General features: G+C 38.2%; 5 protein-coding genes across 10 annotated transcripts in view; 3 read left to right on the top strand and 2 right to left on the bottom strand.

Moving 5' to 3' along the window:
- lgr6 (leucine-rich repeat containing G protein-coupled receptor 6) overlaps positions 1–7,477 on the top strand; it is a 59,101-nt gene extending 51,624 nt beyond the window's left edge. For both annotated transcript variants that reach the window (XM_088007330.1, XM_014999859.2), the window contains exons 8-18: positions 4–75; positions 1,123–1,194; positions 1,573–1,641; positions 1,816–1,887; positions 2,209–2,274; positions 2,875–2,946; positions 3,663–3,734; positions 4,140–4,265; positions 4,610–4,764; positions 5,118–5,198; positions 5,286–7,477. In XM_088007330.1, coding sequence (XP_087863456.1) covers positions 4–75; positions 1,123–1,194; positions 1,573–1,641; positions 1,816–1,887; positions 2,209–2,274; positions 2,875–2,946; positions 3,663–3,734; positions 4,140–4,265; positions 4,610–4,764; positions 5,118–5,198; positions 5,286–6,430 — 2,002 coding nt within the window. In that variant the 3' untranslated portion in view covers positions 6,431–7,477. The remainder of the gene's footprint in view (positions 1–3; positions 76–1,122; positions 1,195–1,572; positions 1,642–1,815; positions 1,888–2,208; positions 2,275–2,874; positions 2,947–3,662; positions 3,735–4,139; positions 4,266–4,609; positions 4,765–5,117; positions 5,199–5,285) is intronic.
- A 63-nt stretch (positions 7,478–7,540) lies between these two features.
- Positions 7,541–10,821, bottom strand: ube2t (ubiquitin-conjugating enzyme E2T (putative)). The gene is made up of 7 exons (XM_014999888.2): positions 10,677–10,821; positions 9,718–9,827; positions 9,325–9,394; positions 9,139–9,244; positions 8,937–9,035; positions 8,698–8,781; positions 7,541–7,826 (listed from the first exon to the last, which is right to left on the bottom strand). Exons 2-7 carry the CDS (start codon positions 9,824–9,826, stop codon positions 7,710–7,712), a joined length of 585 nt encoding a protein of 194 aa, XP_014855374.1. The 5' UTR covers position 9,827; positions 10,677–10,821; the 3' UTR covers positions 7,541–7,709.
- Positions 10,822–11,577: 756 nt separating this feature from the next.
- On the bottom strand, positions 11,578–13,678 carry LOC106925527 (uncharacterized). Of its 3 annotated transcripts, none has more exons than XM_088007334.1 (4): positions 12,940–13,678; positions 12,584–12,840; positions 12,211–12,391; positions 11,578–12,127 (listed from the first exon to the last, which is right to left on the bottom strand). In XM_088007334.1, exons 2-4 carry the CDS (start codon positions 12,836–12,838, stop codon positions 11,931–11,933), a joined length of 633 nt encoding a protein of 210 aa, XP_087863460.1. In that variant the 5' UTR covers positions 12,839–12,840; positions 12,940–13,678; the 3' UTR covers positions 11,578–11,930. The 3 variants fall into 3 exon arrangements, with proteins under 3 accessions (XP_087863460.1, XP_014855417.2, XP_087863459.1); XM_014999931.2 differs by having other exon boundaries at positions 13,364–13,677; XM_088007333.1 differs by having other exon boundaries at positions 12,584–13,678.
- Positions 13,679–13,847: 169 nt separating this feature from the next.
- etv7 (ETS variant transcription factor 7) lies at positions 13,848–18,811 on the top strand. Of its 3 annotated transcripts, none has more exons than XM_014999920.2 (9): positions 13,848–14,122; positions 14,307–14,445; positions 14,549–14,713; positions 14,792–14,968; positions 17,053–17,160; positions 17,270–17,413; positions 17,675–17,817; positions 17,938–18,038; positions 18,136–18,811. In XM_014999920.2, exons 1-9 carry the CDS (start codon positions 14,090–14,092, stop codon positions 18,323–18,325), a joined length of 1,200 nt encoding a protein of 399 aa, XP_014855406.2. In that variant the 5' UTR covers positions 13,848–14,089; the 3' UTR covers positions 18,326–18,811. The 3 variants fall into 3 exon arrangements, with proteins under 3 accessions (XP_014855406.2, XP_087863457.1, XP_014855400.2); XM_014999914.2 differs by having other exon boundaries at positions 13,849–14,122; positions 17,041–17,160; XM_088007331.1 differs by lacking the exon at positions 14,307–14,445 and having other exon boundaries at positions 17,041–17,160.
- A 78-nt stretch (positions 18,812–18,889) lies between these two features.
- pnpla1 (patatin-like phospholipase domain containing 1) lies at positions 18,890–26,180 on the top strand. The gene is made up of 9 exons (XM_014999903.2): positions 18,890–20,359; positions 20,442–20,674; positions 21,636–21,701; positions 21,775–21,987; positions 22,796–22,856; positions 22,951–23,172; positions 23,581–23,698; positions 24,202–24,324; positions 24,478–26,180. Exons 1-9 carry the CDS (start codon positions 20,152–20,154, stop codon positions 24,539–24,541), a joined length of 1,308 nt encoding a protein of 435 aa, XP_014855389.2. The 5' UTR covers positions 18,890–20,151; the 3' UTR covers positions 24,542–26,180.
- Positions 26,181–26,426: the final 246 nt, after the last annotated feature.

The following is a 26,426-nucleotide window of genomic DNA, read 5'->3' as shown; positions in this document are numbered from 1 at the left end:
CAGGGGCTTCCATAACAACAACATCAAAGCGATTCCTGAGAGGGCCTTTGTGGGAAACCCTCAGCTCCAAACCATGTGAGTTTCATGCTTAATCACAGTGCTACAACTTGAACATATCAAATAAACACAACTGGAATTGCACGTCAACATCACTTACAACGCAGCTCATTCAAAGCAGATTATACAGCATGTCTCTACATACAGTTGAAACCAGAGATTTACATACAATGGATTTAAAAAGGAACGGAGATTAAATCGGATTAAATCATTCCTAATTTAGCTCAGTTAGGATTGCCAAGAGGATTTTCCTTTTTACTAAATGGCATAATAACGAGAAATAGATTTCTTTAGAACCCGAGCTTTATTAAGTTCATTTGTTTAAACCATTGTTCGCCAGTATAAACACCATGGGAATGTTCAACTATCATACTCCCTAGGAGGGTCAGTATGTTCTTTCTCCCAGACATGAATCGGGTTTGCTGTAAAAATGTACAAGTCGGTCCCCAAACAAAAACAGAAGATCTTTTAAAGATGCTGGTTAAAGTTGGAAGGAGAGCATCATTAACTACAGCTAAATAAAACGACTCCAGTAGCAACACAAAAAGACAGATTGCATTTTGCAAATGTACTCCGGTTATGAATTTACATTGGGCAGAATTGTCCTGTGGTTTGACAGAACTGATATCAAAGTGTTCGCCCATAATGACTATTGTTGCAGTTATAGGAAAAAGAGAGAAGCCAAAAAGCCTGATACCAGCATTTCATCTATGAAGTATGGCAGTGATGGTGTCATTTTGTGAAGATGTTTGGCTGCAGAAAGGGTTTCTGCATGAGAAAAGAATATTGTGTAAATATTGAAACGTCTCAATAAATCAGTCATGATGTCAAAGTCTAAATCAACTTAAAAGCACAAATGGGTTCTCCGAATAAACAATGACCCTAAATGTACAGACAAACTCGCTATAAGCAAAACAGAAATTAATATGGTCATCCACACTGACATAAATCAGAAATTTAATTTAATATCGTGCAAAGAGAAAAAAAAATGGTTATTTGTGTTTTTTCATATAGTATATTTAAATATCTGGTCCCGACTGTATTTTTTTCCTCATTTTCTTGCAGTCACTTTTATGAGAACCCAATCCAGTTTGTGGGGAAATCTGCTTTCCAGTTCTTACCAAAGCTGCACACACTGTAAGTATGTGGTCAATAAAAGCCATTCCAGTGAGTTAGCGCAAACACTGTTTAAATCATCCTCTAGCCATTGCAGCCAGAGCTCAGTGGACATGTGTAATGGCCTACTGAATGATGTTGTGTTACTGTATTGCTGTGCCGTGCGCTGATGTGGTAAGAGAGAGTGTGCTGTAAGAACATGTTGAATAGTGTGACTTATGATGTCTGGTGAGAGGGCCAAAACAGCCTGTGTTGATGTTGGAGAAATAGCTTGATGGCTGCAATGAGCTGTTAGACAGGTTCTGCGATTGTGCATGTGTGTGTGAGCATAAGAGGGGAAGGGAGGGGAGAAAAGCAATTGTTTAGTTTTTTGTTCTTTTTCTTTTTGCTTGGCATCAGTTCCTTGAATGGGGCAACCCAAATTCAAGAGTTTCCGGATTTGAAAGGAACAACCAGCCTTGAGATTTTGTAAGTATCAAACACGCAAAGTAATATTTAAGAAATTATAGGATGCTCTAAGATACGAGGAACAAAGGTTTGGCAAACCAAGCCAATTGCCTGTCCACCCAAATTAGACTGATGAGATTCTAGGATCATTTCATTTACTTGCTCTCCAACAATGTTTTTTTTTTTTCTCTATAGGACATTGACTCGGGCTGGTCTCTCAGCTCTTCCCCTGGACCTGTGTGAGCAGCTGCCTCATCTCAGAGTGCTGTGAGTGCACACATATAGACAGGCACACACATGAACAGGGTCAATAAAACTAAAAAATGATAGAAAAACCAAATCAAGAGAGCTGTGTCCTAAAGCTATCACTCAAATTCACCTTGAGAAATAGCAAAAAAATAATAAATATATATATATATATATATATCGTTCTGCAGTATACCCTTGCTCACAGAATTGACACCCAAGTTTTCCTGTCAGCCCATAATTTCCCACACCATAAATTCACAGCTGGTCATTGATTTCCAACATAGCATGTGATTTTTTTATTTTTTTTTTTTAATCCATTATTTCTATGTACTGTTGTAGAGAGTTGTCATACAACCAGATTGAGGATCTTCCCAGTTTTTACCACTGCTCTGCACTTCAAGAGATGTGAGTTATTTTCCCTTTCTAAATTACTGTTTACATACAGGGATGGGCCGGATACCGGGAACAAGGTGGTTGTGCGTTTTGAACAATTACATTTTTAAAACTGCTAAAGTTTCAAAGAGTTCAAAGTATACCCAATAAGTTGCTAGAGAAGCTCAATTTTTTTCCACATGTATGAAACATAAAATAAGGTAGCACTGCCCCTCCCCCATCTATTACTGAACACTGCTGGTCAGTTGGCTCATAGAAGGTCATTACACTTTTCCCTCACAAAAAAATGTCTGTCTGGAAATCGTTTCCTTGAAAATGCAAACAGTCTTGGATAGGCAACTAAAGAAAAGCCAACTCAACACATTAAACAATTTTTGAATTCCATAAACAGTAGGCATGTTTTTTGTATTACTTTAAACATGATTATATCTTAACTAGTCAATGTTTTAGGCTGTTTTTGCAGCAGTTTTCCTTTTCTCTTTTAAACAATTCCAACTTGTTACAAATGTTTATTACCATATACGCCACCTGTGTGTCAGAATTTTTTATTCAACTTGTGTACATTTTGTTTACGTCACTGCATAAAAGCCTCTGTGTCTTTGTATACAACAGTGGTCTGCAGCATAATCAAGTCAGAAGAATAGAGTCAAGCACCTTTCAGCAGCTCACCTCTCTTAGAGCACTGTGAGTTGATCCTTGATCTATGTTTTTCTTTTCTCTCTTCGTCTCACATTAGTTCTGTTGAAATTCGTTGTCTTCATTGGAGTGGGTCAGTATTGAAATGACGTGAAAACGTTTTATGGCCAGAAGATCTAGTTCATATGTTTGAATTTTGGCAGTAACTCCAAATTGTCCCAATGTTTCAGAGTAACTGTGGATATTTGAAGATAGTTGGTGTATACTGTATTCAATTATGCCATTTAGTGAATGAGGCTTTTAATGTAAAGTACTTTGACAGACCAGTAATATTTGATAAGTGATAGATAAATGAAGTCCATTTGTGAATAAAATATTTTGTGACTTACAACATGCCAATGAAAATAGCAAATGATATATGTATGGGAGCTTTTCATAGCTATTTCAGAAATACCAAATGGGTTTACCTCTTTAAAATATTAGAAGTATGAAACAGAAACAACATTAAAGAGAAGAAATAACTTTCTTAATGACTTTTAAAGATAAAAACACGACTAGTGAAAGATGAAAAGGCATTGGTCAAGTCAAAATGAGTATTTTATATTTCCTAATACTGACATCTACAGGATCAGACCACAAAGTTCCTAAACAGTTTTCATATCCAAATCCCACACTTTGTAATACTACATAGGAAGCCAGAATGATAAGCATAACTGTAACTCCAGTAAGTACATTGAGTTCACTTTATTGTTTTTCTCTGACAGTGATCTAAGCTGGAACACGATTGAGTGGATCCACCCAGATGCCTTCACCTCACTCCATTCTTTGATCAAACTGTGAGCAAAAACCAGATACACATCTCTCACTTAGCCTGTCATACAGTTTATCTGATTCTTTAGCAGTCCCTTCCCCTCTTAAAATGGGTGACAAGGTTGTGTATCAGAATATATCAGTATGTCAGAAATGTGGGCGTAATCACTACGGGTTAACACAACATTTTTGGCCTTAACACATTTGTAGCCAACAATCTCATTTCAAGTCATGCCAACTTAAAATTGCATACTTTGAGTGAAGACTGAAGTTTGTTTATCTAATCTGATAGTAGGTACTATCCAGAGATAATCTGATAGCATGTCTGAACAGGTTAGAGAATCAAAGAGACTAAACTTTTTCCTTTTACTCTAAGGACTTCGCATGCATAACATTTTGCTTATTTTTATTTTTATTTTTTTTAAACATAGAGACCTGACTGAGAACCGCCTCAGCTCTGTACCAGTTGCAGGTTTAGGAGGCCTCACTCATCTCAAACTGAGGGGGAACAAAGACTTATATGAGGCCTTCAGTCCTGATCACTTCCCACAAATGAGGTAATGTACAAAAATATCACCTATCAAAATATGGCCTACGCTAAAAAAAAAATGTCTGTGCTTAAAGCCACTTCAAAAATTCAGGTGGACGTGCTATACACAACCAGCAAAATACAAAGTACTGCTGCAAAGCATTTCTGAATTCAACTTGGACAATAAAAAAAGACATCTCAATTACAAAGTTAACTCTTTATGCTAATTTCTTTGAATGTCTAAGCCATAATGTCAAGGAGTCAAACCAAAAGCATTATGGTTTGAACCTCAACGGTCGTACTTTGCCTAAATACCACCTGCCATGGAATCTTCTTCGTTATGATGATTAATATTGTTCCCATCTGCAACAGGGTGATAGAGATGCCTTATGCCTACCAGTGCTGTGTGTATGCATCCTGTAACACCTACAAGCCCACCACCCAGTGGGACACAGAGCTGAGCAACACAAATGAAGACCTTCACAAGAGGACGGTGGCCATGTACCCAGTCCATGCAGACACTAACTGTAAGACTACAATCCACACTCAACCACATTAAGTTCAATTGCTTAACCAAAAAGACAAACCTACCCATCACATGGTGATTAACAACATGATCAAAATCATAAAAACTAAAATTATATTACTGAGTGTACAAATTCTGTAACTATGACAAAGTGCTGTTAAACCTTGATATCTGTGTAATTGAGTTTTGTTCCACCTTAAATGATAAAAGATAGACACTGAAAATTGAATTTTATGAGTACCAGTTCCCTCACTGAAAAACTACAACACAGACAATAGGCCACATAATATCCATACACAATGCAAAGAACTTCAGTCCTTGTATTTTGATCATTTAAACAATCCTGTCTTCTAGATGACCCTGATCTGGAGGAGTTTCAGTTGGAAATAGAAGAATCCAAGTTACAGACCAGTGTCCAATGCACCCCCATACCTGGTAGGTGACGTCTCAGATTTGATATGACAAAGCTTTCAATTTGCTGTGACAAGTACTGACAACAGTTTTGTGTCCGTTATGTCGCAGGTCCGTTCCGTCCCTGTGACTCCCTCCTGGGCAGCTGGCTAGTCCGCGTTGGCTTGTGGTCCATCTCCCTGGTGTCTTTGCTGGGAAACGCCATTCTGTTCCTGTCTCTCTTTGGATCACCGGGCAGCCTGTCGCCACTCCGCTTTATTGTGGCCTGTATGGGTGCCTCTAACCTGCTGATGGGTGTGTGTACATGCACACTGGTCCTTGTGGATGCTCTGACCCTTGGAGAATTCAATGACCATGGAGCCCGCTGGGAGGGCGGACCTGGTTGCCAAGCGACAGGATGGGTTTGGGTGTTTGCGTCTGAGGCAAGCGTGCTGCTGCTGACTCTGGCAGCAGTGCAGTGTGGTGCAAGCGTGACATGTGCCCGTGCCTATGGGAAATCACCGTCCCTTAGCAGTGTACGCACATGTGCATATTTCTGTCTCACCCTCTGCCTCACAATTGCTTCACTCCCGCTAGCTGGAGTGGGGGAGTATGGCTCTTCACCTTTCTGCCTTCCGTCACCCCTTCCTACCCCATCTTCTCGCTTGCCATCCTCCCTGGGCTTCCCTTTGGCGCTCATAATGATGAACACCATTTGCTTGCTTATTGTCACAGGTTCATATATCCGCCTATATTGGGAGCTACTTCGAGGGGAATGTGAGGGGTTGTGGGACTGCGCCATGATCAAACATGTCGCCTGGCTTATCTTTACTAATGGCCTTCTCTACATACCGGTAGCTTTCCTATCACTTTGTTCTCTTCTGGGTCTTCTTTCTTTGGGGGAAGAGGTTCTAAAATCAGTCCTCCTCCTGTTACAGCCCCTGCCCGCTTGCCTCAACCCTCTGCTCTTTCTTCTTTTCACAAGAGATCACTCTCAGTTGTTCTCCTGCTCTCGCCCCAAAACTCGCCCACAGCTGCGCCGCGACCGCACCTTGGAGTCACTAGTTTCTGTGGAGACAGAAAAGAGCTCCTGCTCGGATTCTTCAACACAGGTGTCACTGACTGATGCCGATGCCATGTACAGGGAAGGGTCTACTCCCCAGCCCGGACGAGAAACGACCAGGTTTTCTCAGTGTTCCTCTACATCCTCCGTTCACCTCATCCCTTGCCAAGTACCAATCGCGACAGCCAAAGGAAGGGAGAGGGTGACAGAATGAGGAAGCATGGGGAGTTTGGATCAAGATGCGATTCTTACTATTTTTTCTTCTGTGCTGTGCTACAATGACTCACCTTATATCAATGAGCCCCTGAAACAGATGTTTAAAAATATAGGGGGGAAAATCTGGAGATTCAAGGACCGCAGCATTTCTGGGCTACCTATCTATAAACTCTTGAGAATGAGTCAACAAAAGATGTTGACTAATAAAGAGAGATTGACAAGCGAGCAGTCTTTCTGACCAGAGAGCAGGATGAAAAGTTTCTTCTTTTGCCAGTACTGTTGAACTAAGGGACAATTTCAGAGACTATCCAGCGGACCGAGTCAAACAAGGAGCTGAATAAACAATGCAATGCAAAAAAAGCTGTTAATCACATTGAGAATCAAAGCTACAGACAAATTAAAGGTCTACTCTGAGGGAATAAATGTTTATACTGAAATGTGATGAGAAATGCAGCTCAGAAGTTGCATATTGTTTAATAGCATTTAAGTTTTGTTTTTAAATACAATTCTGTCATAGCATTAAGTTGTTTTGTTCCAAAAAAAGGGGGGGTATTGTCAATCATATAGCAAATTTCCCAAGTTTAAGCTAATATGTTTGTTCCAGAGCAGTTTTTATAGCCACATATAAAACTTTACAGCTGTGTAATAGAGCAATTTGTATGAAATAAGTGGAAAATGATCAGGGTTGCACATGTATTTTTATATGGTTTACATAATTATGCTCAAAAACATGCAACTTTGTCAAACAAGAGTTAAGCAGTCTTATGGTTTGAATGGGACGTAGCTGTATTTCTGCCAACCTTAGAGTAGGAAAGCGATCTTTATATACATACAATGTAACTACCTCTGAACTATGGTATTGACTCACTACAGCCTTATTGATGTTTGTCTCCTTTTTATAAACAGCAAATATATAATTTTATACATTGAGAAATAAAAATTTTAGTTTGTACAAAATAAAAACTTGTACCACTTAGGTTGTACATACTTTATATGTCTTTTAAACGTATGTTAGAATAAAATTATGATCAACATGTTGTATAAACTTGAACCTCTCTGCTTATGATACAAAAAAAACCCACCTAAACAATACACAACATCCATAAGGTGTAGATCCTCAAACTTTTATTATACACAAACACACAGTTAACTTATAAAGATTCAGTTCATGAAATGCATCTATTCAACCTATAAGCAACACGTCAGAACAAGAAAGCAAAAAGAAAGGATGCTATGCTAACCAAGATCAGACAGCTAAAACAACTGAATGAAGAAAACTACATGCAAGGTCTCTTCAGCGGTTCTTCTGCCTCCTGCTGGGAACAGAGTGCATCCCGCTTCCGAGATGATAATTTCTGATCCGGAGCATTTTCTTTGTCGTCTTCCACAACTCTCTGATCAAGGACACACAAAAACTATTATTTTCGAAAAACTCTACAAATGTATGATATTCTGTTACCTAATGTAGACTATAAATTCAGAACAAAATTAGTACAAATTACAACAAACTCAAGATTTGAAACTGGTGCTTGAAGATCCAACATAGTAAAAATATATATATAAACTGCAATCTGTTGCCAATGTTAGTCTAGTACATTTTTTTTCCAGGTTATTCAGATGCATTGTTACATTAGTTGAGCCCACAAAGCTATTGGTAAAATCGTGTGGGAATTCTGAGAAGAAAGGAGCAATGGAAAAGGTGCTGCAAGCTAACTATATCCTAAAGATCTCAAATATGGGTTCAAAAATTATAATTTCAGTAAATCCATTCACTATGTGCAATATTGAGGTGATATTGCTGTGGGAATAAGTGTGACAACTTGCTTTGTGACACAACCAGCTCCTCACCAAAAATAGTCTTAACTTTTTTCAAACAAGAGTACATGGAACAGACAGAAAGCAAGTAAAGCTGCAGATACCCAGACGAAACATTTTTGAAAAACCTACAAAAAGACTCACAAAATGTCAATAAATAAAAAAATCCTATACATAAATCTGTTGTATTTTGTCGTGCTTGAAGCAGAACAACAAAATAAGGGGTGCCCCAAAACCTTTGAATGAAATTTGACTTAAAATTGCAGAAGATACATTATCCTGTAGCTTATGTTCAATCTAGAATCCACAGCACAGCCTTGTGGTTCAAATGAACTACTACACAATCGGTACTAGCAGGACCGAAAATAAAGTATTGTGGAACTAAAAACATCCTATTCATGCACAGATCAAAATGACAGAGGTAGAAGAAAATGAGATAATATGTCTTACTTTGTTTGTCTGAATTGCATGTTCCTGTGTCCACTTCTTGGCCTTCTCTGTGAAGAGGTATTTGTTGTACTTGAACTCTGATGACTGGATTTAAAGTACATAAATAAGAATCAAAAGACTTTCGATTTAGAGCAGTGGCAATATCCAAAAATATATTTTAAGTTCCTCCAAACCCTTAATGAAGCACCTCAAACACATGGTAATATATATGGCTCAAGGAAAACAAAAATGCGACTCACTATGTCAGCCATAAGTGGGTCATCTGGATTGGGCTCAGCCATGAGCAGTTGGATTGAGGTGAGGACTGTGGAGATATTTAGAGATGGTTTCCAGGCACCCTGAATAAAAATAAAACAAAAAAACAGCTGATTATTGCATCTGATTTGAGAAAAGAAGCTTAAATAGTTGACAGCATACAAATTGCACTATACTTTTCACAACCTTTGGCGGGAGTTTAAGAGCATCATGGCAGATTCGTCCCGAGTTGTCAATGTTTGGGTGGTAGATTGGGGTCAAGAAGCGTATGTTTGGAGGTTCAAATGGATACCTAAGGCACATAAATAGCAGACCTGTGGCGTTTAAATGGTTACGTCGGTTTCATGAGTGTTCAAATGGACAGAAAAGTACCTTTCTGGGATCTTCACCTCCAGGGAGAAGAGTCCACCTTCATAAGGAGTTCCTACACCGCCAACGATCTCTGCAAGGTAAGGTGATACTAATGAATTACCAAGATAGAGCTGAATTGAATAACAGTTAGTTAAATAAAAAAAAAAAATAGAGTTATGCAATTATATCCAAAAGGTTGTAAAAGTATCAAGGATTAAAATTTAGACCACATGGAGAAATTTAAATGTCTACCCAATACATGTTTTTATTTTGTCATACCCGGGAAAATGGGCACGTTTATGGTTTATCCTCATGTAAAGTTATAGCTCCCATCATTTCTGAACTGTCATCCTGACTATTGCTCCGTTATGGAAACATTTCTAACTGCTTCAGGCCCGGTGACAGTAAGCGTACGTGCTCGGAGGTCATCAATCCGCTCCTCGGTCTGCCAGCATGTTATCCCAGGAGGAGGCTCAGTGCTCAACATCTGAAGTTCACGCTTCAAACGGGAAGCTCTCTGCATTCTTTAGAGTGGGAAAAAAAAAAAAGTAAACTGAAAGTAATTTTCTCACACAATTATAAGTGACGTCATGTAAACATGAGGGTGAGGCACACGACATGAAAACTGGACCCGACTCCACATCAAAGCAGTATAAAAATTGTGAAATTAGATCCTCGCATTCTGATTAGCAACCAACTATGAGACTAGTTCAGGATATCTTAAAACAGTTTACGGTTTTAAAAATGGGTGTTTTTTAGTTTAAGATTTGGCTGTGGTGACCTAATTCACAAGGCTTTTAAATTAGATCACTTTTGTTGAGCTTTTGAAATTTTTCACTAATATACTTTTACTAGTGCCTGTCACTTTTGTTGACTTAAAGCAATTTTGGTTTGCTTTGTTTTTAAAAAAAAAAACCTCAAAGGTTAAATCACAAACTTTGTACTGGTCCGAGGTTATCTGTAGAATGTGTCTTAAATTCATAACAATTCTGTCAATGTTTGACCTAATTCAACTGTTAATTATTTTAAGCCGAATCTCAAGTAATATTAATATTGCTCACAGTTGTCGTAAATAGAACGAGGATTTGACTATAATTTCACAAACTCTGTTTTACATAGTATGCGGCCATTTTAAAATTAATCCAGCTCGGCGTTATTTAAGCGCCGAATTTAACGTCATTTTCACCGTCTTTGGTAGCACGTTTATATTTATAAGATAGTTGGTCATCTCGTCTGTATTTCTCTCGGTTGTTAACCGTCCATAAATAAGCTAACTGCTCAAGTTACGGTGCCCATGTATCAAGGTAATCAAGGTAATTTCTCCAGATCATCCACACATAGTATTAGAAGCTCATTTCTTTACGTTTTCTTACCTGTCACACACGTTGTACTCACTGAAGAATTAAAAACTCGTAAACACAGAGAGGAAAAGGAGCTAAAGAGAGGACTGTTTTCGGATTTCCCTCTTCAGCGTCACACTTCTTCTCGTGCTGCTCTTGTTGTGGTTGAAAAGGTGAATAGCGCCATCAACTGTTACGGAGCCGCGACAAAATATGTGCACTTTATTCATATCAGTCTCTAAGTAATGGGGAATACAACAGATATTTTAGTACATCGTATTTGGAACTTATTCATTGAGTATCAACAAGTGGATGTTCGTTCTCCTAGATTTCTCACAAACAGTCAATAAAAATATTGCCTTGCTATGTTGAAAGAGCATTTTCAAACAGTTTGAAAATGCATTTAATGCTTATCTTAGTTTGATAAATGCACATTGCATCATAACACGTATGTATTTGGCCAATAACGCCATTACTTTTCAGTCAGACATAAAAAAGGGAAAATTAGGTATTTCCTAAATAATTTATTGTTTACATTTTGTTTTAAGATTTTTGTGTTAATGCAATCACACTATAAATTATTTTTTTAATTAGTCTCTCTCTACTGTGTGTTTAGTTATTTTTTTTATTATTTACTTTTCTGATCATTCCATTGAGCTAAACAAATATAATCTTTGCAGTTAGCTGCTATGTTTCGTTCTGGTGACATTTCCATTGACCTGTGCTTTGTTCCCACACTCAAGCTGAAAGTGTAGCACTTCGAGAATGAGTCTTCCCCCCCCCCACCCTCACATTTTCTATTGCTTTTTCCTTGTCAATATGTCTAAGTTCAAACATTCAATTTGTAAAAGTATTGATGTAATAATTTATTTGGTCACTGATGTGTTGTTGTTTCTTTCCAAGCAGTACATACCACAATTGTTTTCTCACAAAATTATTTCAGGAAAGGTTTATCTTTTATTCTTTAGAGTTACAAATATGACTTATTGATTGATTCATTCGTTTCGCAAATATCTGCAATAATTATAAACTACCCTTGAAACAGTCTCTATTGGCAAGAAACACAGTAATTAAAGAAAACAAATCTGGAGGAGGATATTTCCGATGCCAAAACTGCTTAATCTTCTCGTGTTTACATCATGTAAGAGGGTGAAGATTGCAGCTTGATCAGAAATTTGCGTCTCAGTGCCCGGTCATAGTCTATCCATTTAAATGGCACACAATGAAAACCTTGTATCTTAATCCTGAGTGCAGCAGTCACGGAGGCAGAGTGAGTTAAACACTGTCTCACTTTAATGCCGTGGCATAAATAGCCTGAAAGGTTATGTTTCTGTGTTGCGTGTCTTCCATCCTGACGTCAGTGAAGCCAGAGTCTCTCAGAGCTGCCATGTAGGCCTCAGGGCGCCAGTTCTCCCCTGGCATCACTCGCTTAGCTGCTAAAACAGCTACATGGGAATGCCTCAGTGTTGTGACAATAAGTCCTCCTAGGGTGAAAAGGCAAAAAAAAAAAAAAAAAAAGTTTAAATTTAACCTTTTTTATGTACCTCAAGAACATAGTGCGTCTTACCTGGTTTCATTACACGGTGGATTTCTAAGGCTGCTTTCTTGAGGTCGGGCCAAAAGTAGTAGCAGTTGCAGTGAAAAACTTTATCCACACTGCTGTCCTTCAGAGGCATGGCTGAGACATCACAGTGATGGAGGCTCACTTTGCCACTTTCCAAAAATTCCTGCACTCGTTCTTTGGCCATCTGTCATGGCAGAAAATAAAACTATTTGAAGATTCAAAAGGAAAATATCACCACTCTTTCCACATGTCTAACATCTACTTTGCCATTAATTAGTATTAAATGCAGGGATTGTTGTTTTTCAGGCACTTTCTTCATTAACATTTGGGGGGAAAAAACCCCACACATCTATGTAATAATATGAAAACACCTCACCTGATGCATGTAGTCAGAGTAATCCACTCCGATCATGTGACCTGTAGGTGCAGTGAGGAGTTTGGCTGCTAACTCCAGACCCAGACCCGGGCCATGACCAAGCTCCAGCACCGTGTCCCCAGGTTGGATCCCACACAGCTGAATGGCACGCTCCTCAAGAACCTTGTTGCGAGTTTTGAACATCTTGCTGACCAACCACCCGACCACAGATCGGGTTGGCCTGCCCAACTGGCTCCCCAATTTTGCAGCCCACATGCCTGGGGACATTAGACCCCAGAGATTACACTTAGAATATCTGTGGAGCCTTTTTAATGCAAACTGATGGTAACACAAAGTAGAAAAAAAGTCATTGTCACCATGCCATGTTGAAATAAATCTGTTGAACTCGATTTTTGGGTTGTCTACCACCTTTGTTTACTCTTCTCTGAAAAGAGAACTTTGGACCACTGACTTAGCCCAGGTTTTTTTCTTCGTCGTCCAGGTTAAATGTCTCTTATTTTATTACTTTTGCTTTTTTTAAAAGAAAAACAGAATAACTTAGCTTGGATGGATGATGTTGCAGCTAGTTCCTCCTAAAAATACTTGATTTTCTGAGTTTTTTTGCTCTCCGTCTTTAAAGGGATTGTTTTTTGAGCGGTGTCCCGTAGGGAGCCCCTTCCAGCTTTTTTTTTTTTTTCTTTACTTTTCCTCAACCTATTGCAAGTAACACCAACATGGCGGCTGTCGTTTTAAGGCTATGTTTACTCCAACCCGTCCCTCTCGCGTATATCACATACTTACTTTCTCTTCCAGAGAAACTCTCTCCAGCTCAAGTGTTTGAGCTCTTCCTGTGTTAGAAGAGGAGGAGCAAAGGGACGAGCTCCTATTCGTGTTTGGTCGACGCAAGCGCGTCTCCTTTCTCTTCCTTTTCACACCCCCACTGGTTTATAGCCGCCCTCGTCCTTCTGTTTTTGTCTTTACCCTTCATTTTACCAGGAAGTTCCTTGAAATTAAATCTTTTGACGGAGAAATGTCCTCGGGGCACAGAGACAGTTTACAAAATGAAATGGTTAAAAGGTTACATACAATTAAATGTTTTCTTTCAGTCCCTTCCACTTAATATTATTTAATACGCAAAAGTACGGGGGGTTAAAAAAAAACAAAAAAAAAACCTTTACATGTAATATCTAACAGGTTACTTCTTCCATAACTGCCCTCTGGAGCTGCAGTCAGGTTTTTTTTTTTTGGAAAGGTGCGCTTCGCCTTCCACCAATGAGCTTGTTTTGCACACACCCCCTACGGGGATTAGGTTTCTTTCGTTTTCATTTCCCGGAAGGGTCGAATGTGAAAATAGTGCAGTTTGTTTTATTTGTTCATCGACAACATCGTGTTTTCTTTATAAAAAAAAAAAGAAAAAGGAGTTTGGAAAGGCGTGATGTAATTTTTTTTTTAGTTACTCGACGAGTCAGCTTATGAGAAAAATAGTCCCGTTTTTCTGGTGCAATCTAAAAGATAAGGGACGTTTACATGGCGAGCGTTTCCTCGTCACCTTTGATCAAGGTAAGTAAAAGTCTCTGGGGCTAAACTTCCGACAATCTAGGTTATTCTCCTAAACTTAAATCAGTTTTAATGTTTTATTAAACACACATAGTCAGTCTTTAACAGAAGCCAGTTTATGGTTTATTTTAAAAAATGCTTTGTTTTTTTGTGCACTACCCACTGCACTTGTTTCCAATATTCTTAGCAAGAAACCAGTCCTTCAGCCATAATGCATGGGAGGGAGGTCAGCTTTCCTCCAGCTGTACATCACCCTCCCTCAAGTCAACCTCCTTTGCTCAGTCCTCACACTCAGGAGGATCTGTGGCATCTACCTGGAAGACTGAGTGAGATCTATTTTTGACCATCTTAAATGAAATGAAAACAGACTTTAATTTCTGCCCACAAATAGTTTTGCTCCACCTGTTCAAGTCAGTGTTTTCTTATTAGGGATAAATCCATCACTGTGGGATAAGGAGGATGTTGCCCACTGGCTCCACTGGGCTCAGAAGGAGTACTCGTTACGCCGACCAGAAAAGGGACATTTTGAGATGAATGGCAGGGCCCTTTGCCTGCTGACAAAAGAAGACTTTAGACGCCGCTGTCCGAGCTCAGGTACAATTTAATCTCTTGTTTTCATTATATGTAAAAAACATATATATTTTTAAATAATCGTTGGTGGTTTTCCTCAAGGTGACGTTCTTTATGAGATCCTTCAATGTGTAAAGCAACAAAGGAGGAGTGTTGTCTGCCAGTCCCCTAATGTTTCTGCTCCGGCGGCGGGTGGACACATTCAGGCTCCGGTCAGCAGCCGGATACCTTCTCACTCTGTCCAAGAGCCACAGTCTGCCATAGTCAGTGGGAGCCCAGGTCAGAACATGGACTTCTAGTCTCTTTTTTGTTTTAGCCACACTAGAAATGTCTTTTGATCTTTTTTTACATTTTTTTTTACTAAGTGAATTGCACTGAGTAAGTAACATTTAGTAACATTTGCAAATCAAAACCTGCGTAGTGTCTTGTAAAATTTTGTACCCCTCTTTAGACTTTTTCACAACTTTTTTACCTTGCAACCACAAACTTCAGTGTATTTCATCTGGGCTTTATGTGATGGACCAACACAACGTAGTGCAGAATTTTCAAACTCAAATAGTTACATATCCAAAACACTATGTGTGTATTCATTAAGAAAACTAATGCTAACACACCATCTTTACTTTGAAACATGGAGGTTGCACAACAATGCCGGGCGCTTCTTTTTGGCAGGAACACAGAAGTTGAGCTGAGCTGATGCAAACATGTACGAAGATAAACACAGAACCATGTGGGGACAAATCATATTAAAGATTACAAAAACCCCCCAAAGAAGATAGAACAACAACTCCAAACATAGAGCAAGTAGTCTAATGGGTTTGAATGACCAAGTAAAAGCTCAGACATGTGTTCAGCTGGCAAGGCCACTGTTGTTTACAGATGCTCTTCATCTAGTATTAGTTTGAACTATTTTGCAAAGAAGAATGGACAAGAATTTTAGCTGGATGTGCTAAGCTGGGAGATGCATAACCTAGAAGGGAAAGGTGGTTCTTCGAAGCATTCACTAAAAAGGCTGGTGAATATAAATGCATATCACAGCTTTTAGATACTTATTTGTAAAAAAAACAAACAAACAAAAAAAAAAGTACCATATTCCACCTTTCTTTTCCTCCAAACATATCCACTATTTTGCATAAGTTTGCTAGCCAAAAAAACAAACAAAAGTGTTTTGGTTCATAGCATGGTGAAATTTGAAAAGGCTTGATGCTTATGCAAAGTTTTCCAAAAGCACTGCAAAGCTAAATTTGTTCTCCTTATCAGGAGTAATGTGTTCAACTTGGAATTTCTTCAGTTGCATTTTGGCAAGCACAGACAAGAAAAACTAAATCCAAATTACAGCATATAAAAAAAAAGCGTCTTAAGGAGCATTAGGGTGGCATTTTCCAAACAGTAATTTTAGAATTAAGGAGATCCAGCAGTATGATCACACTATACTAAAGTCAGTTCAAAATCCGGAAAAGAAACTTAGTAGAAAATTATGCAACATGTTTAAAAAAAAAAAGAAAAAAGAATGCAACGAAGCATTTGCAGAAAGTTGTGCAACCAAGTATATATTCTTGTAGAAAGAAAAACAGTACGGCGAAGCAAGTACTATAAATTCAGTGTGCTCAAATTCAATATTTGTTTTTGCTTTGGTGCATATCAAATCAGACTTGTTTATTCTAGAGTGTGTTGGCTAGGAGACTTTCTGATCAACATGTCTCAACACACTGAGGCTACCTTCATGCTCTTTCTTGCTGCATTTGTGAAGAGTCAAATCAAATTGCCTTATCTCTGCAACTTACTATCACAAGTATCAAGAACTCATTTTTGACTTTCATTTAATGCTTTTTCCTTCAGCAAGTTATTGACGCAGGTGTTGCAAAATGCCTCCAAATAATGTTATACGTTACCGTTTTTAATTGTAGTGTACCAGTGAATTGATTTATTTATCACAGCTCTTTCGACCATTTTGTTCAAAAAGAAAAGTGTTAACTCAAATACCAGTAACTTATGAGCTGCCTAATTCATAAAGCTGAACATGAGTGCAGTTGAGCCACATGCATTCCTGTTCTTTGACCCAACCACAAAAGGGTGATTTCCATTCTAGGAAGACGGATGTGTGCTAATGGGAGGTAGCTGCATGGATAGTTGGTATAACCTCACAACTCTATCGTCTTCCTTTTTGTTTTGGCTTTATTCGATGCCTTACAGAGAGCCCCGTGTAAACCGATGAGAAAATATCTTTTTTACGTTAAACTTGAAATTGATGTTTGATAACTCCTGTTCATGTAAGATTTTGAAGCTGTTGCAAGACACTGGTTTTACTTTCTGTTTAGCTTTTCACATTTCCTCATATTTCACTCTGACAGTTTTCCTTGCAGCGCCTGCAGCTGCTGTAGCTACTGCGAGCAATCAGCCTGAGCCCATTTCTCCTCTCAGAGAGCGCCCGCCTCTTTTTTACCCTTACTCTGCGCCGCTCACTCATAACAGTGAGTATTTAAAAACAACAACTATTCCAGAAATACTTGAATTCTCTGTCCTGCTGTATTGACCAAGATCTTTTGTTTGTTTTATCTCTTTACTTTGCCTCACTCATAGTTGGTTCAGCAGCTGTGCCTGCTTTACCTCCAAACCAAATTCAATCACTTCCTCTAAAAGAAACCGTGATACAGGAGCCTCTCAACCTATCCAGCCGAGAGAGGCCGAGGAGCCCACTGCACAAAGCCAATGGACGCATACCAGGTACTGTCAGGTTTGAAGAGCTGAACGATGATCTTAAGTTGTTTCTGTGGCCTCCAAACCTCTTGGATCTCAATCCATCAATCATACAAAGGAGGACATGGCGAATAATCAAGTCTGATCCATGCAGGTTTCCCCATTGAACTTGCATCACACATTCAGGGGTCCAGTTAAGCCTATGGCCTAAATCTATGTCTTTTGTGTCCTTGGGATATCTACAATGGGCGAAAGAAGCTTAAACAGACATAATTTGTGTTTGGCCAGAGTGCAGACTGCTGTGGGACTACGTGTATCAGCTGCTGTGTGACGATCGCTACCAAGACTACATTCGGTGGGAAGATCCCGACACACACGTATTCAGGGTGGTTGACCCCAACGGACTGGCGCGCCTCTGGGGAAACCACAAGGTGAGTCACCAGTTCTTCACCTCATGAGGAAATTGAACAGATTAAGGAAAGGCAAGGCACACAGAACCGTCATTTCAAGCAGTGCAGACTTTTTTAGTGGCGTCTTTACTCCATTGACAGAACCGAGACAACATGACCTATGAGAAAATGTCTCGGGCTCTGCGGCACTACTACAAGCTGAACATCATCCAAAAGGAGCGAGGACAAAAACTCCTGTTCAGGTCTCTGGTGATTTAGCTTTTTTCACCATTATGCTATTTTCTCCTCTCAAAAACCTAGCAATACCATGATTACTGTTTTCCCATTGATTCCCCTCAGGTTTCTGAAACTCCCCCAAGACATCAGGAAGCACCAAATTGACACATCCGGGTCCCCTGACCATACACCACCTCAGGATGTGGACTTTGCAGACAGCAGTCCTTTGCAGGATCTCAGTGACGATCACTTTGAGGTTTCGCCCGACCGAGCTTCTCCACAGCCTCCCCCGACTGGTGCTCCAGTGGGATAGAGAAGAATAACATACAGCTTTAAATATTCAGGCAGAACAAATAAATATATATATTTATATATATATATATTCTTTTGACAGTTTCAGTTTTGAAAATGATCCATGCTTGTACAGATTGACTTGAATATTCTAGATGTTTTCTGAGGTTGCTTTATGTGCTGTTCATCATTTTACATGTGAATGAACACTAACATTCAGGTAAAAAGAAATATCTTGATTCATCCATAAAAATCATTGTAGCACATATGGGTTTGTTAAACACAATCACAAAATGATTTCTGGGTTTATCTTCACAAACCATTCCAGTCTGGTATATAAATGATAGCTGAAGCAGGGGCTAACTGTGATCAAACAAAATTTCTGCTGGTTCTTTTGTTTTAATATTTTTATATATATACACACATATAATGAAGAATTTCTTTTTGTGAGAGTTTTTAGATGTTTGCTTTGCTTTATGGAAATAAATGTTTTATATGACAGTAAAAATGTCTATTGCTGTTCATAAACACAGAAAGTTACCAAAACATAGTGCCTTGAAAAAATATTCACAACTGCTGCCGCCATGTTTTACAAACTATTAGCTTTCCACCATATATAAAGTTTTGAATGTATCCCAAAAAGTAAAGTTTAGTTGGTCATCTGACAGAAGCCTGATGTTTCACTTGCATATTATGGGAAGCTTTAAATATGTCTTCCCATGGCTTTCTGGAAACAACAAAGGTTGGCATCCTAAACTATTTGAGCTCTAAACCTCTGTAGCTTCCCCAGATCCACTATGGGACTCCTATTTGATTCCCCCGAGTGAAATTCTCCCAGCTCCAATCAGAGAATGAAGATTATCCGTTCTTTCTGCTATGAATGGACATTGCAGTTCTGCCAAACTTAAGCCTATGATTTGTTTGAGAACCTTTGACCTGTCAAATGTTCTCAAACAAACGCTCGATGCTTTCGTAGACGTGGGTTTCAAAATTAAATTAAACACAAAGTGTTTCATTACGAGGTGACTTCTGAGTGTAGCAGGTTGCACATGATTTTATACAGATAACAGAATTAAAGGCGTTCATGCCACACTTTAGACTTTTATTCACACCCTTTGCTTTTACCCTTTACAAATTGAAAACATTTCTTGGGGTATGAATACTTTTAGAGGGCATCATATCATACAGCATCGTTTGCTAAAATAAAAATAACAAAATCTGTCTTTGCAGATGGGAAAGAGATCTCCTTTTACACTCTGTTGTTTAGCAGTGTGCCAAAGTTGTACCTGCAGGGGATGCTGTGGAAGTGCTTTGGTTCAGCTATTACCTGGCTGTTTTCTTTCTCTCTCTCTTTTATTTATTTTTTATTTTTTTGGTTTGTGTGTGTTTTGTGAAAATTGCAAGTTGCGCTAATGGTCTTTAAATCCTCTCAAAGCAAAGAAAAAAAACTGTTTGAATTTGGTGTGAAAACAATTAGGAAATCAAGGAAAATCTAAATGAAATGAATACCAAAGACATTACATGTATTTTGGGGTGTGTTTTCCAGAAATAAACTATTGTAGATATCTTTTAAAGTCAGTCATAACAGCATTATAAACTTAAGAACTGAAAGTGCCTTCTGACTTAAACAAGAAGGCCTTGAAACGGCCAGATCACATGGCCATGACCAAAACGATGTGTCCAATCGGGACGCATCTAAAAACTCTGCCTGACTCGCCCTCAAACACTTTTGACTGAACGCTTCATAAATGCCTGTTCCAACTTGATATTTTTCATTTGCTGTCGACTCTCTAATGCCGATTAGATTAATGCTGATAAATAATAATTAGGTTGTTGACACTTTGCAAGATGCCCCACAGTATCTCCAGCTCTCACTTTCGTGAGGTTCCTTATGATATTTCCTTCTCTGGGTCTGGATTCCTGGCTACCTACCAGCTCGGGGTTGTTCTGTGCTTCCTGAAGCACACACCCTGGATCCTGCAATCGGCCCCCCACATCCTCGGTGCATCTGCCGGATCCGTGGTAGCAGCTGCGGTTGTCTGTAAAATCAACCCAGGTAAGTGAATTTGTTGATTGTTCTAAATTTGCTTTGCCATTTGCGGCTGCGACTTTAACCCCAGTGTTCTTTCACGTCACAGCTACCATTCGGGATGAGATCATCCTTTTTGCCAAACAGGTGATGGCTGCCCCACTTGGACCACTGAACCCTTCAGTCAACGTTTTCAAGTGGTTGGAAAGTGTTTTGCGCAAGCACCTTCCTTCGGATGCACACCATTTTGCAAGTGGTCGCCTTGGTGTTGCTGTGACACGACTGTCAGATGGGAAGCTCCTCATCGTGTCAGAATTTCAGTCCAAAGAAGATGTAGTGAATGTAAGTTTGTTCTCCTGCAAAATATATATTTTTTCTCCATAATATATTATTAACCTTAGTAATAATAGTGGCATACTGCATTGCATTCTATTTAATGGTTTATTGTGGAAACCATTAAATAGATTGCAGTACAGTGCATCTATTGCAATCTCTCTTTACAACATGTCTGTGTCTCTTTATACACTGTACTGTCATGAGACACATAAGCTAACTACCAACATACCCTTATGTTTTAACCGTCTGATATTCAGTCACACTCTAAAAGTGATTTTTATGAAATCAAATGTTTCTTTCAGCAAATTATTCAGAATTGCCAAAATTATTTCTATTTACTAGTCGTTTAAAAAAAATGGTGAAATTATTATTTTTATTTATTTATTTATTTTTAGAAAAACTTGTCATTATTCTTTTCAAAGCCAGAAGTTCATCCTTTATCCTTTTTTTTGTTTCCTCTGGCAACAAAATACTTAGGCTTGTTCATGTCTGAATGTCTGCTGCCTGAAGGTGTCGATCTTTGAACCGCCCTTCATTGTAGGTTGGCACCATCTCACAAATGATGATGTAAAACTTTCTCCACTGTGGACAGTTTCACAAAATAAACATTTTTTGAGCTTGATATCAAGTTATATTGTTATTCTCTCATCAAAATAGTACCTGGAATATTGCTTTGATTCTTTCATGCATGGTTGAGTACGAATCTCCTAAGAGTGGCTGTAAACGGCATAATGGAAAAGTGTTTTTGTGATGATGTCTTAAGAGACTCAAATTTCTTTTAAGTTATGTATAACCACTGAAAGTATCATAGTGACTTGATTGCGCAATAAAACAAAATGCATGACTTTGTCCCTTTAAAGCACAAAATTGATGACATTTATATCCTTGATGAATGTATTAAATTCCCAACAAGTCTATATGTGCTGTGTTTGTTGGCTAATAGTTACTTGTTGTGTGCTGTCTCTAGGCTCTCCTGTGTAGCTGTTTTGTCCCTGGATATTGTGGCTTTCTGCCTCCGGCCTTCAACGGAGTGGTGAGTATTTCAGAAGAACTCGTGAACTAATTCGAGGAGTTCCCTAAGTCACAAGGTTTTTATGTTTCAACAGCACTACATTGATGGTGGCTTGAGTGGATTCCAGCCCTTGCTCTCCGGGGCGTCCAGCCACACTCTAACTGTATGCCCGTTCTCTGGGGAAGCTGATATATGTCCAGCTGATCCTCCGTGTGTGATGGACCTGGTAGCTTCTGGAGCTCTTCTTAAGGTCAACATGGCTAACACCTTCCGAATCATCAATGGTCTTTACCCTGTGACTTTAGAGGTAAGATGCTGTATTGGACTTTTTCTTTTTTTTTTTAGATAAAAGTTTTTATTTTTTGCATTGCTAAGGTGTTGTACAGTAGTTTTACTGAATGACATTCAGAGAGTTTAGTAGTCAGAAATCTTACTTGTCTCTATTTTATTCTAATGAATTGCCAACAACTTTTTTTCAATTACCCCCCTGTAGCAAACAATAATATAATGCTGGACAATAATCACATCCTAACACAACTGCAAAAAATGTTTTATTTACACAAAATCCACTATTCACACATAATTAAAATGCTTATACATTTCATTACATTTCTTAAGACTTATGAAAACCTAATTAGGATTTATTTTTCTCTCATCAGTTATTATGTCGAAATAGTACCTATGGCTTTCAACTTAGTAACTTGGCTTAACTACATTATTGACAAGGTATTACACTATTAATTTAATACAAAACACAAAATGGCCAAAAGTATTACATTACTAGGTAGTATCTACATTAATGACCATCATTACAAAATTAGTTTTGACACCCTGCTCTTCTCATTTAACAAGACTAAGGTACACACACATTTTCCCTTCAGGTTAGCAGGTGAACTTTCCACAATGTCGGCATCTATTTGTGTCGAGTTAAATTCCCTTGATTCAAAACAGTTCAAAGCCTCTTATGTATCTAAGCGTAATAACTATGTTATACAAACGTTCATTGTTTTTAAAAGAGAGAGCTAACTTGGTTTTGGTCTTTGAAAACATATGCAACTACTGACGCATGGATCTCATATTGCCCCCATAGTTACACTGTTTGTTTACCCTTGTAGGCTGCAGAACAAGCTTTCAGTTTTGGCTACAAAGATGCCATCGACTTCCTTCAGAGCAATGGTGAGTCAAGTTCAAAATGAAACGCTTTAAGCTTACGAAGCATTTAATTTCTCTAGGAGAGAAAAATCATTGAAGCATTTATTTTCTATTTTAGATGTTGCTCTCGCTAAGGTAGGGCGTAGTGTATCCCACGGGTCCTCAAATGGTAACGCCACCAGTCCAAATACGTCCAAAGTAGAGGAGCAGAAGATGAAAGGAGGGGAACAAACCGACCTGAAAACATCTTTCAAGGAGCACAGATCCATGCAAATGTTCAGCTCCACTGTGCAAGAGCCCAGTGAAGATCCTCTTTACCATTTTTACTTAATGAAGAATGGTAAAGTCGTCACTAAGCGCAAGCAATCATCTTTAGCAGCTAATTGATTAATGTTAAAATTTCCTGAATTGTTTAGCCAAACAAGAGTTATCTGTAAGCCATGGGTGGTAATCTAAAATCACAACCAGAGCATCTCTAAGAAAACATGCTGTCTCAAAGTCAAAGCAATGAGTCATTCTGTTGACATCTGACATTACTAACCATGAAGGCAGCTTCACTGAGAGACATGGCTTTCAGTTCAAAGAAATCTGAAACTGGAAAACTGAATTAAATGCAGGTGACGTAACGATGGATTTAAAAAAAAAATTATTAAGCTGAATTTGGAGTGGGATTCGTTACATCTTTAATCTTTAAAACTGAGATCATTATGCTGATTTACTCCGTTAACTGTGTTCTTTTATCTTTCAGTTCTGATGGGGAATGTGACAACTTACCTGAGTATGTTTGGGTTACCAGTGAGGATCTTCTCTCACCTGCTTCTGCCTCTCGTGGTGTCATTCTATGCTGTGCTCCAAAGTAGACAAGGGTAATTAATACACTGAAGGCAACACAAAATGTTTGCTTTTTTTTTTTAAATCAAAATTGGTCTGATGTGAAAATAGAAATTACCCTTTGTTAAACAAGGAATCGTGATACATGGTGATCTACCATATTTTTTGGGGAGCGTTCAGTTTCATAAGCCACCACCAGGGCTAACTAATGCCAGAGCTGATAAATAATAATAATAATAAAAATACATTAAAGGAACCCATCAGGCTAAAAGATCTGAACTAGGATCACATCATGCATGGACCTTTGGGTAAATATTTTATGGACTCAGGAGACAAAAGTGGAACTTTTTGTCTTTAAGCCTTTATATTTGTAAATTACAAGCTTAATCATGCTGTCTTTGTCTGGTAAAACGAATGTGACTCTAAAGGGGAAGCATTTGTTTTCACAGCACTGTATTTTTGAGTAAGTCAGATATATATGTTAACACAATTTAACCATAACTATGTATTTTTTTTTATTTATTTATTTTTCACTTAGACTGAAGATGCTGCTTAAAGACATCCCTGAGTTTGTTGTTTGGAATTGGTATTTCATAGGACATTGTGGGCTTTTCTTCCTGAACATTGTCATCTGTAGCCTCAAGAAACTAATAAAAGACCGGTAAGATGTTCTGTTCTTCACATCGACCTGGAAATGTTGTTACATGCTTTGATATGGAGATATTGATTTTACCACAAATACAAGCTGTCCATTTAATCTTAGCAACTCAATTCTGACTTGATTTGACTGAGATGAACTGTCTTTGTGTTTTAGGTTAACGCAGATGACCTTGCTGCTGCTATGGCTAAAGGTTTACACACAGCACAAAGCCGTGTGAGAGGAGCAGGATTTCTTACTTTCTGATGTACTTTTTTGATTTCAAACGAAATCAGCTGCAGGAACATTGGAAAAAGGGTAAATATTGGTAAGATTATAAGAATTTTGGGGCTGTAGTCATGTGTCAGAAGCAGAAAGTAACTGAACACATTTATAACCGTTACAGTAATTGAACATATTAAGCAACCTGATCCACTAAAACCACATTTATTGCGAAGTATAACATGTTGACGTTTCTGAATGTCAGGTTACTGTCTGTGTGGCCTCACATACTCCTGCTCTTATGGAGTCGCAGGGAAATACAGTCTGCTTTTATGGTTTGTTTCTGTTTTGTCTGTTTCATTGGGTGTTTTTCACATTTAGAGAGAAGCTATAGAGAAAAAGTGCCTCAGGTCTCTGATGACAGATACCAGGAACGGGTGTTCCTTGTAAAACACATCCTTTGAATTCAGTGTGTTGTTCATTATTTTATTGCTTGTTTTATCCTGTGACTATCAAAATTTTGAACACATTCTTTTTTCTAATTTTTGATTAGTGCTGGTAAGTTTTGCAATAAATGTGTTTGGAGTCTTAGTTTTTTTTTTTTTCCTGCTGCTTGAATAGATAAGAAAATACCACTAGTCAAAGCCACTTAAACAGTATGATTGCCAATAAACTAATACGTACATTTCATGACTAGTCGAGAAGTTTAATGTTATACTGCTTTATTCATTACAAATCCAGTTCTGATGTATGTACGGGAATATTTTCTGTTTGAAACGTCCAGTTGAATCCAAGTTTAACACTGGCACGTTGAAATCAAGGCAAATTTGTTAGCAAAATCCCAAGAACCAATTTTCTGACGACGGCATCATCCAGTGGCACACACTTTGTACAAGTTTGTTTAAAAATGAATAGAGAGGACTGCCTATAAGTTATTTAACTTTAACCTGAAATCAACAGCGTAATAGTCAGACATAATTGGGTAAAACAATTTTTTACATAATGGCAGATAATGCTTTGGTATGTGGTCCGAGAGTCAAGCTTGTTGGCTCCATTAAATCCAATAAAACCTGTTAAGTGTTCACGCTTCAAACTTGAATAACCAAAGCGAGCAGAAGTGAAACACTGTATTGTTCTAAATTGGTCTCAGAGAGACATTTTAAAGCTTGTGATTAAATAGCAGCTCTTATGTTTTACTGTTATAACCAGAAGATGAGATAACTTTTGTTCCCAGAGTTTTTTTTTTTTTTTTTTTTACCACTTTTGCCCAGAATAAATGCTCAATTTCTAGAATCTCCTTTTTCCGTTTTGTGCATTTCAACCACAATCGAGATGAAGCCTCAGATGACCGTGGAAGAGGAGGTTGTTGACAGCAGCTGCTTTGTCAAAGTGCAGAGTTGCTTGTACAATGGTCTTTGTGTTCATTATGGTAAGGTCAGTACTTTACCTAAATGCCACTTGTCCATATTCAGTAATGTTTTACAAATATTTGTTGAAATGTGCCCAGTAGCTCCCTGTAATATAGCACAAATTTGCTATTTCAGTCTCACCAAGCTATGATGTTTTCCCCTTTTTATGAATGAAATTAAATAAATGCAACAACAAAGTGTTTTTTAAGCATTATTTGGCAGTCAGTGATAAATATGTAAAGGCCAAAGCATCACTTTGTAAGTTTATTTATTTCTGTTGTCACTGAAGTGACCATCTACACACACAATACAAACACGACTACTGATGACCTTGTTTTATTTCATACTTATTTTACCCCTGAGCAAACTCAGGGATTTTGCTCCCCTAACTCAGTGATTACACAAAAAGTCTCCATGTTTAGAATTAAGATTAATGACAAACAGTTAAAAATATATTTAAGCATCCAAAAGGTTACCAAAGCACTTAAATAAAAA

Source organism: Poecilia mexicana, unplaced genomic scaffold, assembly GCF_051168715.1.
Source record: "Poecilia mexicana isolate PSO_F unplaced genomic scaffold, ASM5116871v1 scaffold_7, whole genome shotgun sequence".
Taxonomy (NCBI): domain Eukaryota; kingdom Metazoa; phylum Chordata; class Actinopteri; order Cyprinodontiformes; family Poeciliidae; genus Poecilia; species Poecilia mexicana.
Note: the sequence above shows the minus strand (reverse complement) of the source record. Positions and strands in the feature narration are given on the sequence as shown.